General features: G+C 36.9%; 1 protein-coding gene across 8 annotated transcripts in view; it reads left to right on the forward strand.

Annotated features, from left to right (window-relative positions):
* The window catches only part of LOC106878963 (major egg antigen), a 61,803-nt gene extending 55,847 nt beyond the window's left edge, over window positions 1-5,956 (forward strand). For all 8 annotated transcript variants that reach the window (XM_052971752.2, XM_052971748.2, XM_014928342.3 and 5 more), the window contains one exon: window positions 3,489-5,956. In XM_052971752.2, coding sequence (XP_052827712.1) covers window positions 3,534-4,493 — 960 coding nt within the window. In that variant the 5' untranslated portion in view covers window positions 3,489-3,533 and the 3' untranslated portion in view covers window positions 4,494-5,956. The remainder of the gene's footprint in view (window positions 1-3,488) is intronic.
* The last annotated feature ends 6,544 nt before the right edge of the window (window positions 5,957-12,500 follow it).

The following is a 12,500-nucleotide window of genomic DNA, read 5'->3' on the forward strand; positions in this document are numbered from 1 at the left end:
TGTGTTCGTGTGTATGCATATATTTATGGGTGTGTGTGTGTGTGTGTGTGCGCGCGTGCCTATATCAATATACACTTCTTTCTTTCTCTTTCTGATTCCTCAGCCCCCACTATCACATTAGCCATTACAATAAACACCACCGTCTATTTTTAGAAACTTGATCATTATATCTTATTATTGTTCCCTTCCTTTTCGAGATTTACTACTTACTTTAGTACCTCCTGTTCCATTTTCTGTATTCATTCCTCCACTTAGCGTCTTTCAAACATGTCACCCCACCTCCCACTCACACATATTCCTTCCTTATATTCTTATCTCTTCCTATTCCTCCCCTACTCCTCTCACATCCCCTTCATAATATCTTGACACCAACTAGCACCCCTTTTTTCATTTTCTCTTCCTCTTTCTTTCTTTCTTCTTTTCTCGCCTTTTGACCATTCTCCTCATTTTAAAACACGCATCTTTTCTCTCCTTTCTATCTACTTAATACTACCACTACATTCTCAAAATTTCATTCACACCACAAGACCCTTTTGAATGAACAGCACATGAAATCTACGTCTCCACACATACCATTTGTAATGACAAAATATGAACACCTATCGGAATTTACATACCATGGACAATAAGCATTTCTACCACTTCTACACATCACTTTCCTTGGATAATGGAACTGCAACTATAACATCCTACATATATTTTTCTTTTTACTTTTATTTTCTTATTTCCCTTTATACTTCTTATTTCTATCCTTTACTAAAATAGCCTCTTATATTGGACTCTACTATTTCCCTCTATTTAACAATTTTACATCGTCTCTGATGAAGGGATATCCCTAATATCCCAGAAACAGCTGTAAGACTAACTTTCTTCTTATAAATGTCCTGAAAATTCCATACAATTTTGACTTTGTCACATTTTATTTAACATATACACGCTCTTACAAGACCTGCATTACACTCCTCACTCGTGTTATTATCGAACCGAGAGTTTGACTACGGTCCTTCCATAGCACTTACATAGCCTTACCTACCTCCTTGGGTCTTCTGGATACCACTACCTCTCATGTATATATATATATATATATATATATATATATATATATATATATATATATATATATATACATATACGACTGGCTTCTTTCAGTTTACGTCTACCAAATTTATTCACAAGGCTTTTGGCGGCCCGAGGCTATAGTAGAAGACACTTGTCCAAAGTACCACGCTCTGAGAATGAACCTGGCACCATGAATAAACCACACAGCCACGCCTGCGCAAAAATTGTTTAAGTGTTATACCTTCCTTATTTCCAACCTTCTACACTTAATGACCTCACCCTCCCACCCACAATGATTTATACTTCTTACCACATCTTTTTATCCAGCATGCGATACGGGAAACTCCACATACTCATGTGACGGTTATTTTAGTAGTAGTTAGAAATTTGTCCTTTAATGATTGTTTAGTATTAGCTATACACAAAACATGAGGTTACTGTGAACTATCGATAACTGGCTATATCATATAATACACACATATGTGCATGTGTGCGTGTGTATGCACACACACACACACACACACACACACACACACACACACATATATATATATATATATATATATATATAAGGAAAATAAAACAAGGTAGAAAATGCTAAAATAACTTTACCATGAAGAACATTTTAGTACTGATACTGGTGTGTTTACGTCCCCGTCACTTAGCGGTTCGGCAAAATAATCGATAGAATAAGTAATAGGCTTACAAAGAATAAGTCCTGGGGTCGATTTGTGCTCGACTAAAGGCGGTGCTCCAGCATGGTCGCAGTCAAATTACTGAAACAAGTAAAAGAGTAAAAGAGTAAAAAAAGTAAAGTACTGGTGACGTCTTATTTTCCTGGTGGTCATGTTTGTCTTTCTGTCTGGTTGACTTCCCAGTGGGGAACGTTCATCAGCCGTTCCAGTTGGTTGATTCTCTTAAAGGGTCATTTTGTTGTATTTGCTGAAGTTCGATTTTGATCGGAGGTAGAGTTTCATTGGCCTAGAGTTAGGTGACGTCAGCAACTGGTGTTTGTATGGTGTTTTATTGTATGGTGATTTGGAGTTACGGTTTCAAAACTCGCATGGAAGATTGTTACTAAAGTTTTTTTAATTATGTGTGTTGTATCTGGTTGGTTTTTTGTGTGTGGAGAAATTGGGTCTTTTTCTTTTTTTCTCTTTAGTGTTTTTTCTTCTTTCTAAAGGATATTCAGCTGTGGTTTATATTTTTTAATGAACAGACTTTCCTTATTTAAACGGAATTGTGTTGAAGTGTTTTCGGTGCATTGGTACAGATGGAAGATTTGATATTTCGGGTTTATGTTTGCGGGGCATGAGTCTAGGTGTTTGCTTACGGGAATTTTCGCTGAAAAGGTCACAGGTGTGTGACGAAAGATTTCAGAACAGTAGACATGAGATAAAATAAGAACAATAATAAGCGAGTGAGGAACGAATAAATAGCAAAATAATTGACCATCCCGAAATATGACAATATCTATTTCAACACACGATTTCACATCAGGAATCTTGCAAACCAAATGCATAAACTTGTGTGTGTGTGTATGTATATATATATATATATATATATATATATATATATATATATATATATATATATATATATATATATATATATATATATATATATATATATATGGGAGAATATACGAAAAAACAACAACAGACGAGGACAGGTGATGTAAATAACAAAAGGATGTATTAGTATGACGCTCGGGAATACGGAAAGTCTTACATGCAAAGGTATAAAAATCAAGAGACACATAAGTTTATTAGTATGTGTATGTGTATATGTGCTTTGAGACCGCGACCTGTTCACTGACAAAACAGCACGGAATTTTGTCAGTAAACAGGTCGCAGTCTCAAAACGACGGAAATATTCTGTCAAATTAAATTTAAATGTTGAAGTGAATCTAACGGTTTTGTGTGTTTCTTAAATGGTTTATAAACACCTTCCACGCTGCAATTGTTTTCGTTCCAGCACACGATCTCAGATCAGGTCGCTTGCTATGCAAGTACATCTCCGATATTTTTCTAAAATATGAAAAATTCAAGTTGATAATCTAACTATAATGTCTTGATAATTATGTTTCATTAATTGAATAAAATGTTCAGTATTTAATTTGGTGTATATCAACTCATGTATAGGCTAAAATTTTTATAATTATGTTTTTAAGAAATTATTCTTCTGAGCATTGTTGACGGTTTTGTTAATCTCGAACATTTTTGTTAAATTTAAATATTTTTTTTATAAATCTTCAACGTTTACTTTAGCCGTAGATTAACTGTGAATACTTTCGTGAATGTTTTCCAAGGTGTACTTAATTTTTGTTTTAAGAACAAAAAAAGTTTTAATGTATTTCTAAAACTTTGATTTACCAAAAAAAAAAATTGATAGCAACAATATTGAACGTTCTTATTTTATATTTGCAGGTATTCAGGGAGGTACCAACAGCTAGAGACGAACACAGAGGCACCATGGCTCACTATCGCACTGAAGTTCATATTCCAGTAAAAAAAGATAGTTTAACTTTCGAGGACCGCCAAAGAAAAGCGTGGAATAGTATAGAAACCCAGGTAACCGAAAAACGCTCTCAATGGGAGAAAGATTTCCAGAAAATGAAAGAAGACTTCTTCACCTTAACTCCGACTGATGCGACAAGCGTAGATAAGTTCTCCAAGGTTGAAGGATTCAAGAGTCTGTACGAAGTTGACAGTCAAGGTAACAGGAAACTGAAAATTTGCTTTGACGTCTCTGATTTCAGTCCTGAGGAAATACAAGTCAAAATTCAAGACAACAGAATTGTAATTCATGGAAAAAATGAAGAAAAGAAAGGTAATTCCACATTCAGTCGTGAATACAGTCGACAGATAGATATTCCTTGGGATGTTGATCAAGATAAAATAACCTGCGTCGTCAGTAAAGACGGTATTCTTACAGTGGAAGGACCGACACATCAGCAATCTCCTTTTAAGGAAGCAACGTTTCTACCAATAAAATGTGAGAATGTTCCCAGCATATCGCACAAGACATCAGTGCAGAACCCAATAATTACAGAACCAGACGGTTCCAGGAAACTGCAACTTCAAGTAGACATTGGCGAATTCAAACCAGAAGAGGTAGTTGTTAAAACCATGGACCGGAAATTAGTCGTTTCAGCTCGTCATGAAGAGAAGAGAGAAGGAAGGACCATGCATAAAGAATTCAACAAAGAATACGAACTACCAGAATCTGTGGATCCAATGAGTGTTAATGCTTTTCTGGCTGAAGATGGCAAACTCACGATAGAAGCACCACTAAAACCCTTACCCCGCCAATCCTACGCCGTAACACAAAGTTCTGATGTTAAGAAAGTTGTTGTGACCAAAGAATCTCAGTTTACCATAACTGACAGTGCCAACCGTCCAATGGTTACCATTAGTGTACATCCACGTTGAAAAAGTAATCCGAAATAAAACGAGCAAGAACATTTTTTTGGGGTTTTTTTTTTTTTCGTGGAATATATTATTATTTTAAAAACTGAAGGTTGAAGGACGAATAATGTAAAAGAAGAGATGTATAGTAAATTTATTTTTAAAAATACATTGATAAAAAAAAATAAAATTATAAGCTATTAAACAAACAGTTATAGGTTAGAATTTCTTGGCGTTCCTAATTCTTCTTCGTTGACAAAAACAATTTTTCCGGTTGTAGCATTTTCTTAAACAGAAAACTATAGAAATAGAAGGGAAAGAAAGAAAACCAATATTTGAAACTGAACGGAAGACATATAACTACCACCACTACTATCATAACGACAACAACAATAGCGATATAACACAGCAATAATGTTTATGTTAATATTATTATTTCACAATTAATACAAATTTTGCAGAGTTGCATATAATGTTGAGTATATATGTGTGTATACATATGTGTATTGTACGTATGCATTATAAATGTATGTATTACATGAAGATAATACACACATATATACTCAACATTTAATGCAACTCGGCGAAATTTATACTAATTGTTAAGTACTAATGAAGATAGTATGTAATATAATGTAAGGTATGTCTCTATATTGTGAAGAACAAGGGTAAAAGTACTCTACACATAATATAGAGTATGGCTGTATTTCTATATTTATCCGGCTGAGCCGTGTGCCGTCACCTGTGTTTTGTGCTTGCACTATCGTTCAAATAGCAGCTTGATCTACAGGGTACACATACACACAGATCAAATTGCTGTCTCAACGAGCGTATAACCGAAACTTAATTATAGGCATTCAGCTCATCAAAACACACACACACACACACACATGCATTAATCTGTTCTCGTGCGTGCCTAAAGCAGCGCTATCTCATGATCTTTATTTTTTTTTAAAAACCTCGCCCTAAACCTTCCGTCGATAAAAATAGTAAACTACAAAGATTACAGAACAATAGAGAAAGAAAAAAAAAGAGAGAAAGAAAAGAACGAAAGCATGAACGATAGTTAAAAAATGCTGAAATTTATTTATTTATTTATTTATTTCACTATGTTTTGTCCTTTTTTTTCTCCTCACCCTAGTGTCACCAATCAATCTGAACTGTTATCAAAACTGATAAATATGGCTTCTAGATGAGACAAGTATTTTGGAAATGCGTTTTGTGCGTGAGAATTGACAGAAGTTAGATAAGTTGTTATATAAAAAAATATAACAAAATGTTCCCTATTTTTGCTTTTTTTCACTTGATTGATTATTATTCTGATAATATAATTTTGTTTTAGTTTCTGTAAAACTTTGGTCTATTCACTCGACATCTCAGCTTTCCGTCGCACAAGAGAGCGATCAGCAACTGTAAGAGATAAATAAAAAGAAAACAATAAAAAAATGCACATGAAACTTAACGACTATAAAATCTCTACATACGTTCCTTGTTGTCTCTTTCTTATCTTAAATTTTCTAGTTTTTACTTGTTTCTTTTTTTCATCTTCGTGTTGCATCTATTTGTGGGGATAGCAGAACAAAATATTATTATTCGAAAAGGGTGACAAATACTTGAATGAAACGAAAACATGATAGCAAAAGTCACAGGAAGTCACAACCAAACATCACTTCACAGACCGAACTTGGACTGGTTAAAGAATTTGTTTACACCTTGGACAAACACCAAATTTTTCAAGTACATTCTCCGCACTATACATACATACATACATACACACACACACACACACACACACACACACACATACATACATACATACATACATACATACATACATACATACATACATACATACATACATATATACTAGCAGGACCCATGAATATTTCACGGAATTAATGGTAAACCTATTGGGTTATTTCTGAAAACTTTATCCAGAAAAGCCTGAAAGCTCAGACTGTGTTGTGTCTGTATGGAAAGATAGTCACTCATCTGCTACTCATTGAAAAGTGAAAGAAATTAAAATACGATGATTACTTAATGCACTTTATATACTTTATGCATAACTTTATAGTCTTAATACATAGCACTCATAAAATAAATATCCACTCTTATTTTTTCATTTTCCCCATAAACAAACAAAAAGTATATATCCCGTACATATGATACAATCTTGAGGCAAATTGAATATATCTGCCACGTAAATAAGCGTGAATATTTCACGGAATTGCATTTATGCGCTGTGTTAAATGATAGGTGATATAAAAAGCTTAGTTCAATATTTTTACAAAATACACTTTTCACTATCCACGCACCACTACCACCTCCAGCACCGCCATCCGCCCTGCCATCATTTTTTCCCTCTCCCCTTTTCTTTAACCTCACCATCAGAACATCACCCCTCTGCTAAAATTATATTTCTAACTCTCTCTATATCACTACCAGATAAATTCCTCTATTTACATAATATCGAGGTCTCTTTCTTTCTTTTGTTGCCTTACCTTTTCTGTCAATATATATATATAGGGGCAAGCAATTTGCGAGAAAAAATATATAATATAATTCTCGAAAATTAATTTGCTACGATATTATTAATTTTATTATCATCCGGAATGACTATTTAAAAAAATGATAATAACAGAATTAATAATATAGGCGATCGCAGGCCCAAGAAAAGCATTAAATAGCTGAAGGACTAAAATTAAAATTAATCAAAGAACATACTAAGTATGTCTGCGAAAGCTCTTATTTAAATCGCTAAAAATACACTGATAATAACTACAGAAATCAAACGTTTTTTAAAATAGTCATTCCGGGTGATAACAAAATTAATAATATCTTAGCAAATCAATTTTCGAGAATTATATTTTTCTCGCGAATTGTCTGCCCCTGTATAGAGAGTATATTTTCACTGATGACTGTTATTTTAATTCGGCACAAAACGAATCAGGTACAGTACAGATTTCGATACGAGTAGTTGGGGTATCTTATCATAGTAACACGTGCTGAAGAATTTGAGGGAATTTATTTAAATTTATTTATTTATTTATTTATTTATTTATGTTGACAATATAGAAACCGGTCCACGTGAATCCTTATACTTAAATGTATGGTGAGAGATTTTATTAACCTAATCTGCTTTCGTTTGATTCCTATAGTTATCATCAGTGTATTTTTGGTAATCAAATAAGAGCAAATCGACCCCAGAGCTTATTCTTTGTAAGCCTAGTACTTATTCTGTCGTTCTCTTTTGCCGAACCGCTAAGTTACAGGGAAGCAAACACGCCAGCATCGGTTGTCAAGCGATGGGGGACAAGCAGACAAACAGACACACAAACATACATACATACATATATATATATATATATATATATATATATATATATATATATATATATATATATAGGGAAAATAACCAAGTTTCAAGAACTCATCGATGAAAATCCACTATCACATATAGAAAAATTAATAATTAAAAGCACAATAAATGAGTATAATATAAAGTAAAGTAAATATCATAAGATAAATATAATAAAAAGATTACACGTGTTTCATAACTAATTTTCAAATAGAAAAGAAATTTAAATCGATTAAAATCAATTGAAATTATCGAAAATAAATTCTATTCAAAAATATAGCTACTCGTCAGATCGTAAGTAGAACAATAATTAGATATATATATATCTCAACCAACAATAAGTACCAAATGAATTAATATTAATATTAATTTATTTATTTTGACAATATAGAAACCGGTCCACGTGAATCCTTATACTTAAATGTATGGTGAGAGATTTTATTAACTTAATCTGCTTTCGTTTGATTCCTATAGTTATATATATATATATATACATATACGACGAGCTTCTTCCAGTTTCCGTCTGCCAAATCCACTCACAAGGTTTTGGTCGGCCTGAGGCTATAGTAGAAAACACTTGCCCAACTTGCCACGCAGTGGAACTGAACCAGGGACCATGTGGTTGGTAAGCAAACTACTCACCACACAGCCACTCCTGTTGTTTATTTTTATGTTTTTTTGATTTATTATTAGTGTTGCTTAAGATGTTTTGTTAAAATTGCTGTTTCTTTTCAGATATCATCAGAAAAAGGTAATTAAAATTCATTAAAATGACAGTTCTATTGGACTTTCAAAGAGGTCAAGTTGCTGGTGCACTTGTGGCAGGCGCTAGCGTAACGAAAACGGCCAAAGTGTTTGGTGTACCAAGAGGTACTGTCTCGTAAGTAATGACAGCCTTTGAAATAGAGGGAAAAATCTTCTCGTCGAAACAAAACTCCACAAGAAAACCAAAACTTTCAGATGGGGAGCGTCGGACTCTTACGCGAATTATTAGAAAGGATCACAAACGTACAGCTCCCAAAATTACTGCAGAGCTTAATGACCACCTCGAGAACCCAGTTTCCACAAAAACTGTTCACCGGGTACTGCACAAAGCCAGATTTCACGGGTGGGCTGCAATCAGAAAACCATTACTTTCAAAAACAAACGTTGCAAAGAGTTTAGAGTGGAGTAAAAACCTACAGAATTGGTCCCTGGAGCAGTAGAAGAATGTTATTTTCTCGGACGAGTCATCCTTTACCTAATTTCTGACCACTGGCTGAGTATACGTGAGGAGACAGCCAAAGGAAGCATTTGACCCAGACTGCCTTCTTCCAACTGTTAAACATGGAGGAGGATCTGTGATGATCGGGGGTGGGGGGCCTATATCTTGGAAATCCGCCGGCCAATGGTTTTCCTTCATGGCAGAATTAATAGTCAAGACTATTTATGCATTTTATCTGATCAAATTCATCTTATGGTTGCGGAACTGTTTCCGGAGGGAAACACAGTCTTTCAGGATGATAATGCACCAATTTACAAAGCTAAAGTTGTTACTGAATGGTATGAGGAACATTCTAGTGAAGTTGAACATCTTATCTGGCCACCACAGTCCCCGGATCTCAATATTATTGAACATTTAAGGTGCATTTTAGAAAAACAAGTAAGGAGTTGATATCCTCCACCATCAACACTACAAGAACTGGAGACTATTTTAGCTGAAGGATAGACAAAAATTCCTTTGGAAACAATTCAAACTTTGTACGAGTCCATACCTCGTAGAATTCAAGCTGTAATTACTGCCAAAGGCAGTCCCACCCTATATTAAAATTAATTTGTTTGACATTTTAAGGTGTTGCCATTATATTATCTAACCCCTGCATACACACACAAACACACACAAACACACACACACACACACACACACATATATATATGCTTACGTGCATATATACACATGTACATATGTATGTATGTATGTATGTACATATGCATCTCAAAAGTAGACATTTGTCATTCTAGCGATATTTCTGTACGAATACTATCTGGTGCTTTCTTCGAATTTGTTAATCCATTAGTATTTTCATTCCAGTATCCACGTTGATGGAGACGCCTCGCAGAAATACTCCGACTCATTTGGAATTGTCCTGCAATATCAGGTGCCTTACAACGGGGATTATTTTCAACAACAGGCGCAGGCGTGGCTCTATGGTAAGAAGCTCCAGGTTCAGGCCCACTGTGTGGCACCTTGGGCAAGTGTCTTCTACGATAGCCTCGGGCTGACCAAAGCATTATGAATGGATTTGGTAGACGGAAACTGAAAGAAGCTCGTCCTATATATATATATATATATATATATATATATATATATATATATATATATATATATATATATATATATATATATATATATACATATATATATATATATATATATAGGACAGTTGAAAATTCCTGTCACAACATGGGACCTTGAAGATTGCTAAAATGCAAGAAAGTATACTAGTCCTTTAATATTTAATATTTAATATTCAATATTTCATTTATTCATTAAGACAATCAATACTTCATTTCATTTTACTATACCTACTATATATACTATATATTCTATATCCTACATTAATATTATAAGAATATAAATAAAACATAAAAAACAGAGTTGGAATTCCTTTGATTAATATATAATATATATATATATATATATATATATATATATATATGGGAGAATATACAAATAATAACAACAGACGAGGACAGGTGGTGTAAATAACAAAAGTATATATTAGTATGACGCTCGGGAATACGGAAAGTCTTTGACGTTTCGAGCTACGCTCTTCAACAGAAAGAATACGGAGACAAGGAGAAAAACACGGAGAAAAAAAATTGAATAGTGTTCAGTCAACGGTCAATCATAATAATGGCCGATCATAACAATGACTGACCGGAAGTTAGAAATTCTTATTTCAGGAGAGCTAAGAAAGGGGGAGATAACAAACGGTGATCGGGAACGAGGGGCTGTGTGTGGGAGGTAGAATGCTGGTGATCTTGACGTATGTAGTGTGAAAATGGGGAAGGGAGAAAGGGAGAAAGGGAGTTAGTAGTTGGTCAGTTGTAGTGTGTGCGTGGTGTGATGCGAGGGTATTGGTGTGGTGTGCGTGGTGTGATGCGAGGGTATTGGTGTGGTGTAATGTGAGGGTGTTGGGAGGTGGGGAAGGCATGGGTGGAGTGTGGGTTAGGCTTAGGGTGGGGTAGAGGTAGGGGTCTGTGGGTAGGGGTGGGTGGTGGGTGTAAGGAATTGGATGGGGTGGAGTGGGAAGGTAGAGTAGGAGTGTGTTGGGGTGTGGTGGGATGAGCTTATGAGAGGGTGTTGACGAGGAGGGAGAAGGGGAAGGTGGATGTAAGAGAGGGGGAAGATGGGTATGGGAGGGGAGAGGAAGAGAGGAGAGAGGGTGGGTATAAGAGAGGGAAGGTGGATTAAGAGAGGGGGAAGGTTGGTATGGGGGAGAGAAAGAGGGGAAGGTGGGTATGGGGGAGAAAGAGGGGAAGGTGGGTATGGGGGAGAAAGAGGGGAAGAGAAAGAGTGGAAGAGAAAGAGAGTGAGAGAGAGGGGAAGAGAGTGAGAGAGTAAGGGTGAGAGAGTAAGAGAGTAAGTGTGTAGAGAGTAGGAGAGTAAGAGTGTAGAGAGTAAGAGTGAGAGAGGGGGGTACGAGAGAAGAGAGTGAGAGAGAGTAAGAGAGAGGAGAGAAAGAGTAGGGGTGAAGAGAAGTGGGAGTGGAGAGAAGTATGAAGAGAGGTGAAGAGACGTACAAAGAAGTAGGAATCGGAGCAGGAGGTGGGGGAGGGGAGAGATGGGTGGTAGGAGGGAGGGTGGGGGAGAGAGACAGGAGGAGGGGGTTAGATGAAGAGTGGAGGGAGTTGAGCCCATGTGGCGCAAAGGAGCGAAGATAGAAGATTAATCCCTGTTCACGGCGCAAACGGGAGTCCGGATGGCCCCTGTGCATGGACAATCCAAACACAGACAGGTGTTGCCGCAAGGAGTGGCCGGCAGAACGGAAGTGGCGTGACACCGGGGTGTCATTGCCGACGTTGATATCTCGGAGGTGTTCCGCGAATCGGTCGGCCAGGCGGCGCCCCGTTTGTCCGATGTACAGGGATTGGCAGAGAGAGCAGGAGAGGCAATATATGATGTTGGTAGACGTGCAGGTGAAGGAGTCGGTGATGCGATAGGGTCGGTGATGGGTGCTGGTGAGGAGGGTGGTGTTGGAGAGGTAAGGGCAAGTGTGGCAGCGTGGGCGGGAGCAGGGGAACGAGCCAGGTTGGGAGGTTGGGTTGGGGAAGAAGCTGTGGACCAAGAGGTTGTGGGCTCGTTTGAAGGAGGGGAGGGGTCGATTAGGGAAGATGTGGGAGGTGGAGGGGTCGGACTGGAGGCGCCGAAAAGCTCGGAGAATGGAGCGTTTGAGGGGTAGGGTGGTGGGATGGTAGGTAAGGGGAAAAGGGAGGCGGGAAACGGCAGGGCGGGTTCGGGGGGAGAGAGCAGATGCACGGTCCACAGAACGTGCTCTGGCAAGGGCGGTGTGGATGGTGGTGGGTGGATATCCACGCAGGCTAAAGTGGTGAGCCATGAGTTGAGACTGAGTCTCAAAGTCATGGTTGTCGCTACAAAGTCTGCGTAGACGGAGGAATTGGGAATAGGG

Source organism: Octopus bimaculoides, chromosome 11, assembly GCF_046866305.1.
Source record: "Octopus bimaculoides isolate indiv1 chromosome 11, ASM4686630v1, whole genome shotgun sequence".
In the NCBI taxonomy this organism is placed as follows: domain Eukaryota; kingdom Metazoa; phylum Mollusca; class Cephalopoda; order Octopoda; family Octopodidae; genus Octopus; species Octopus bimaculoides.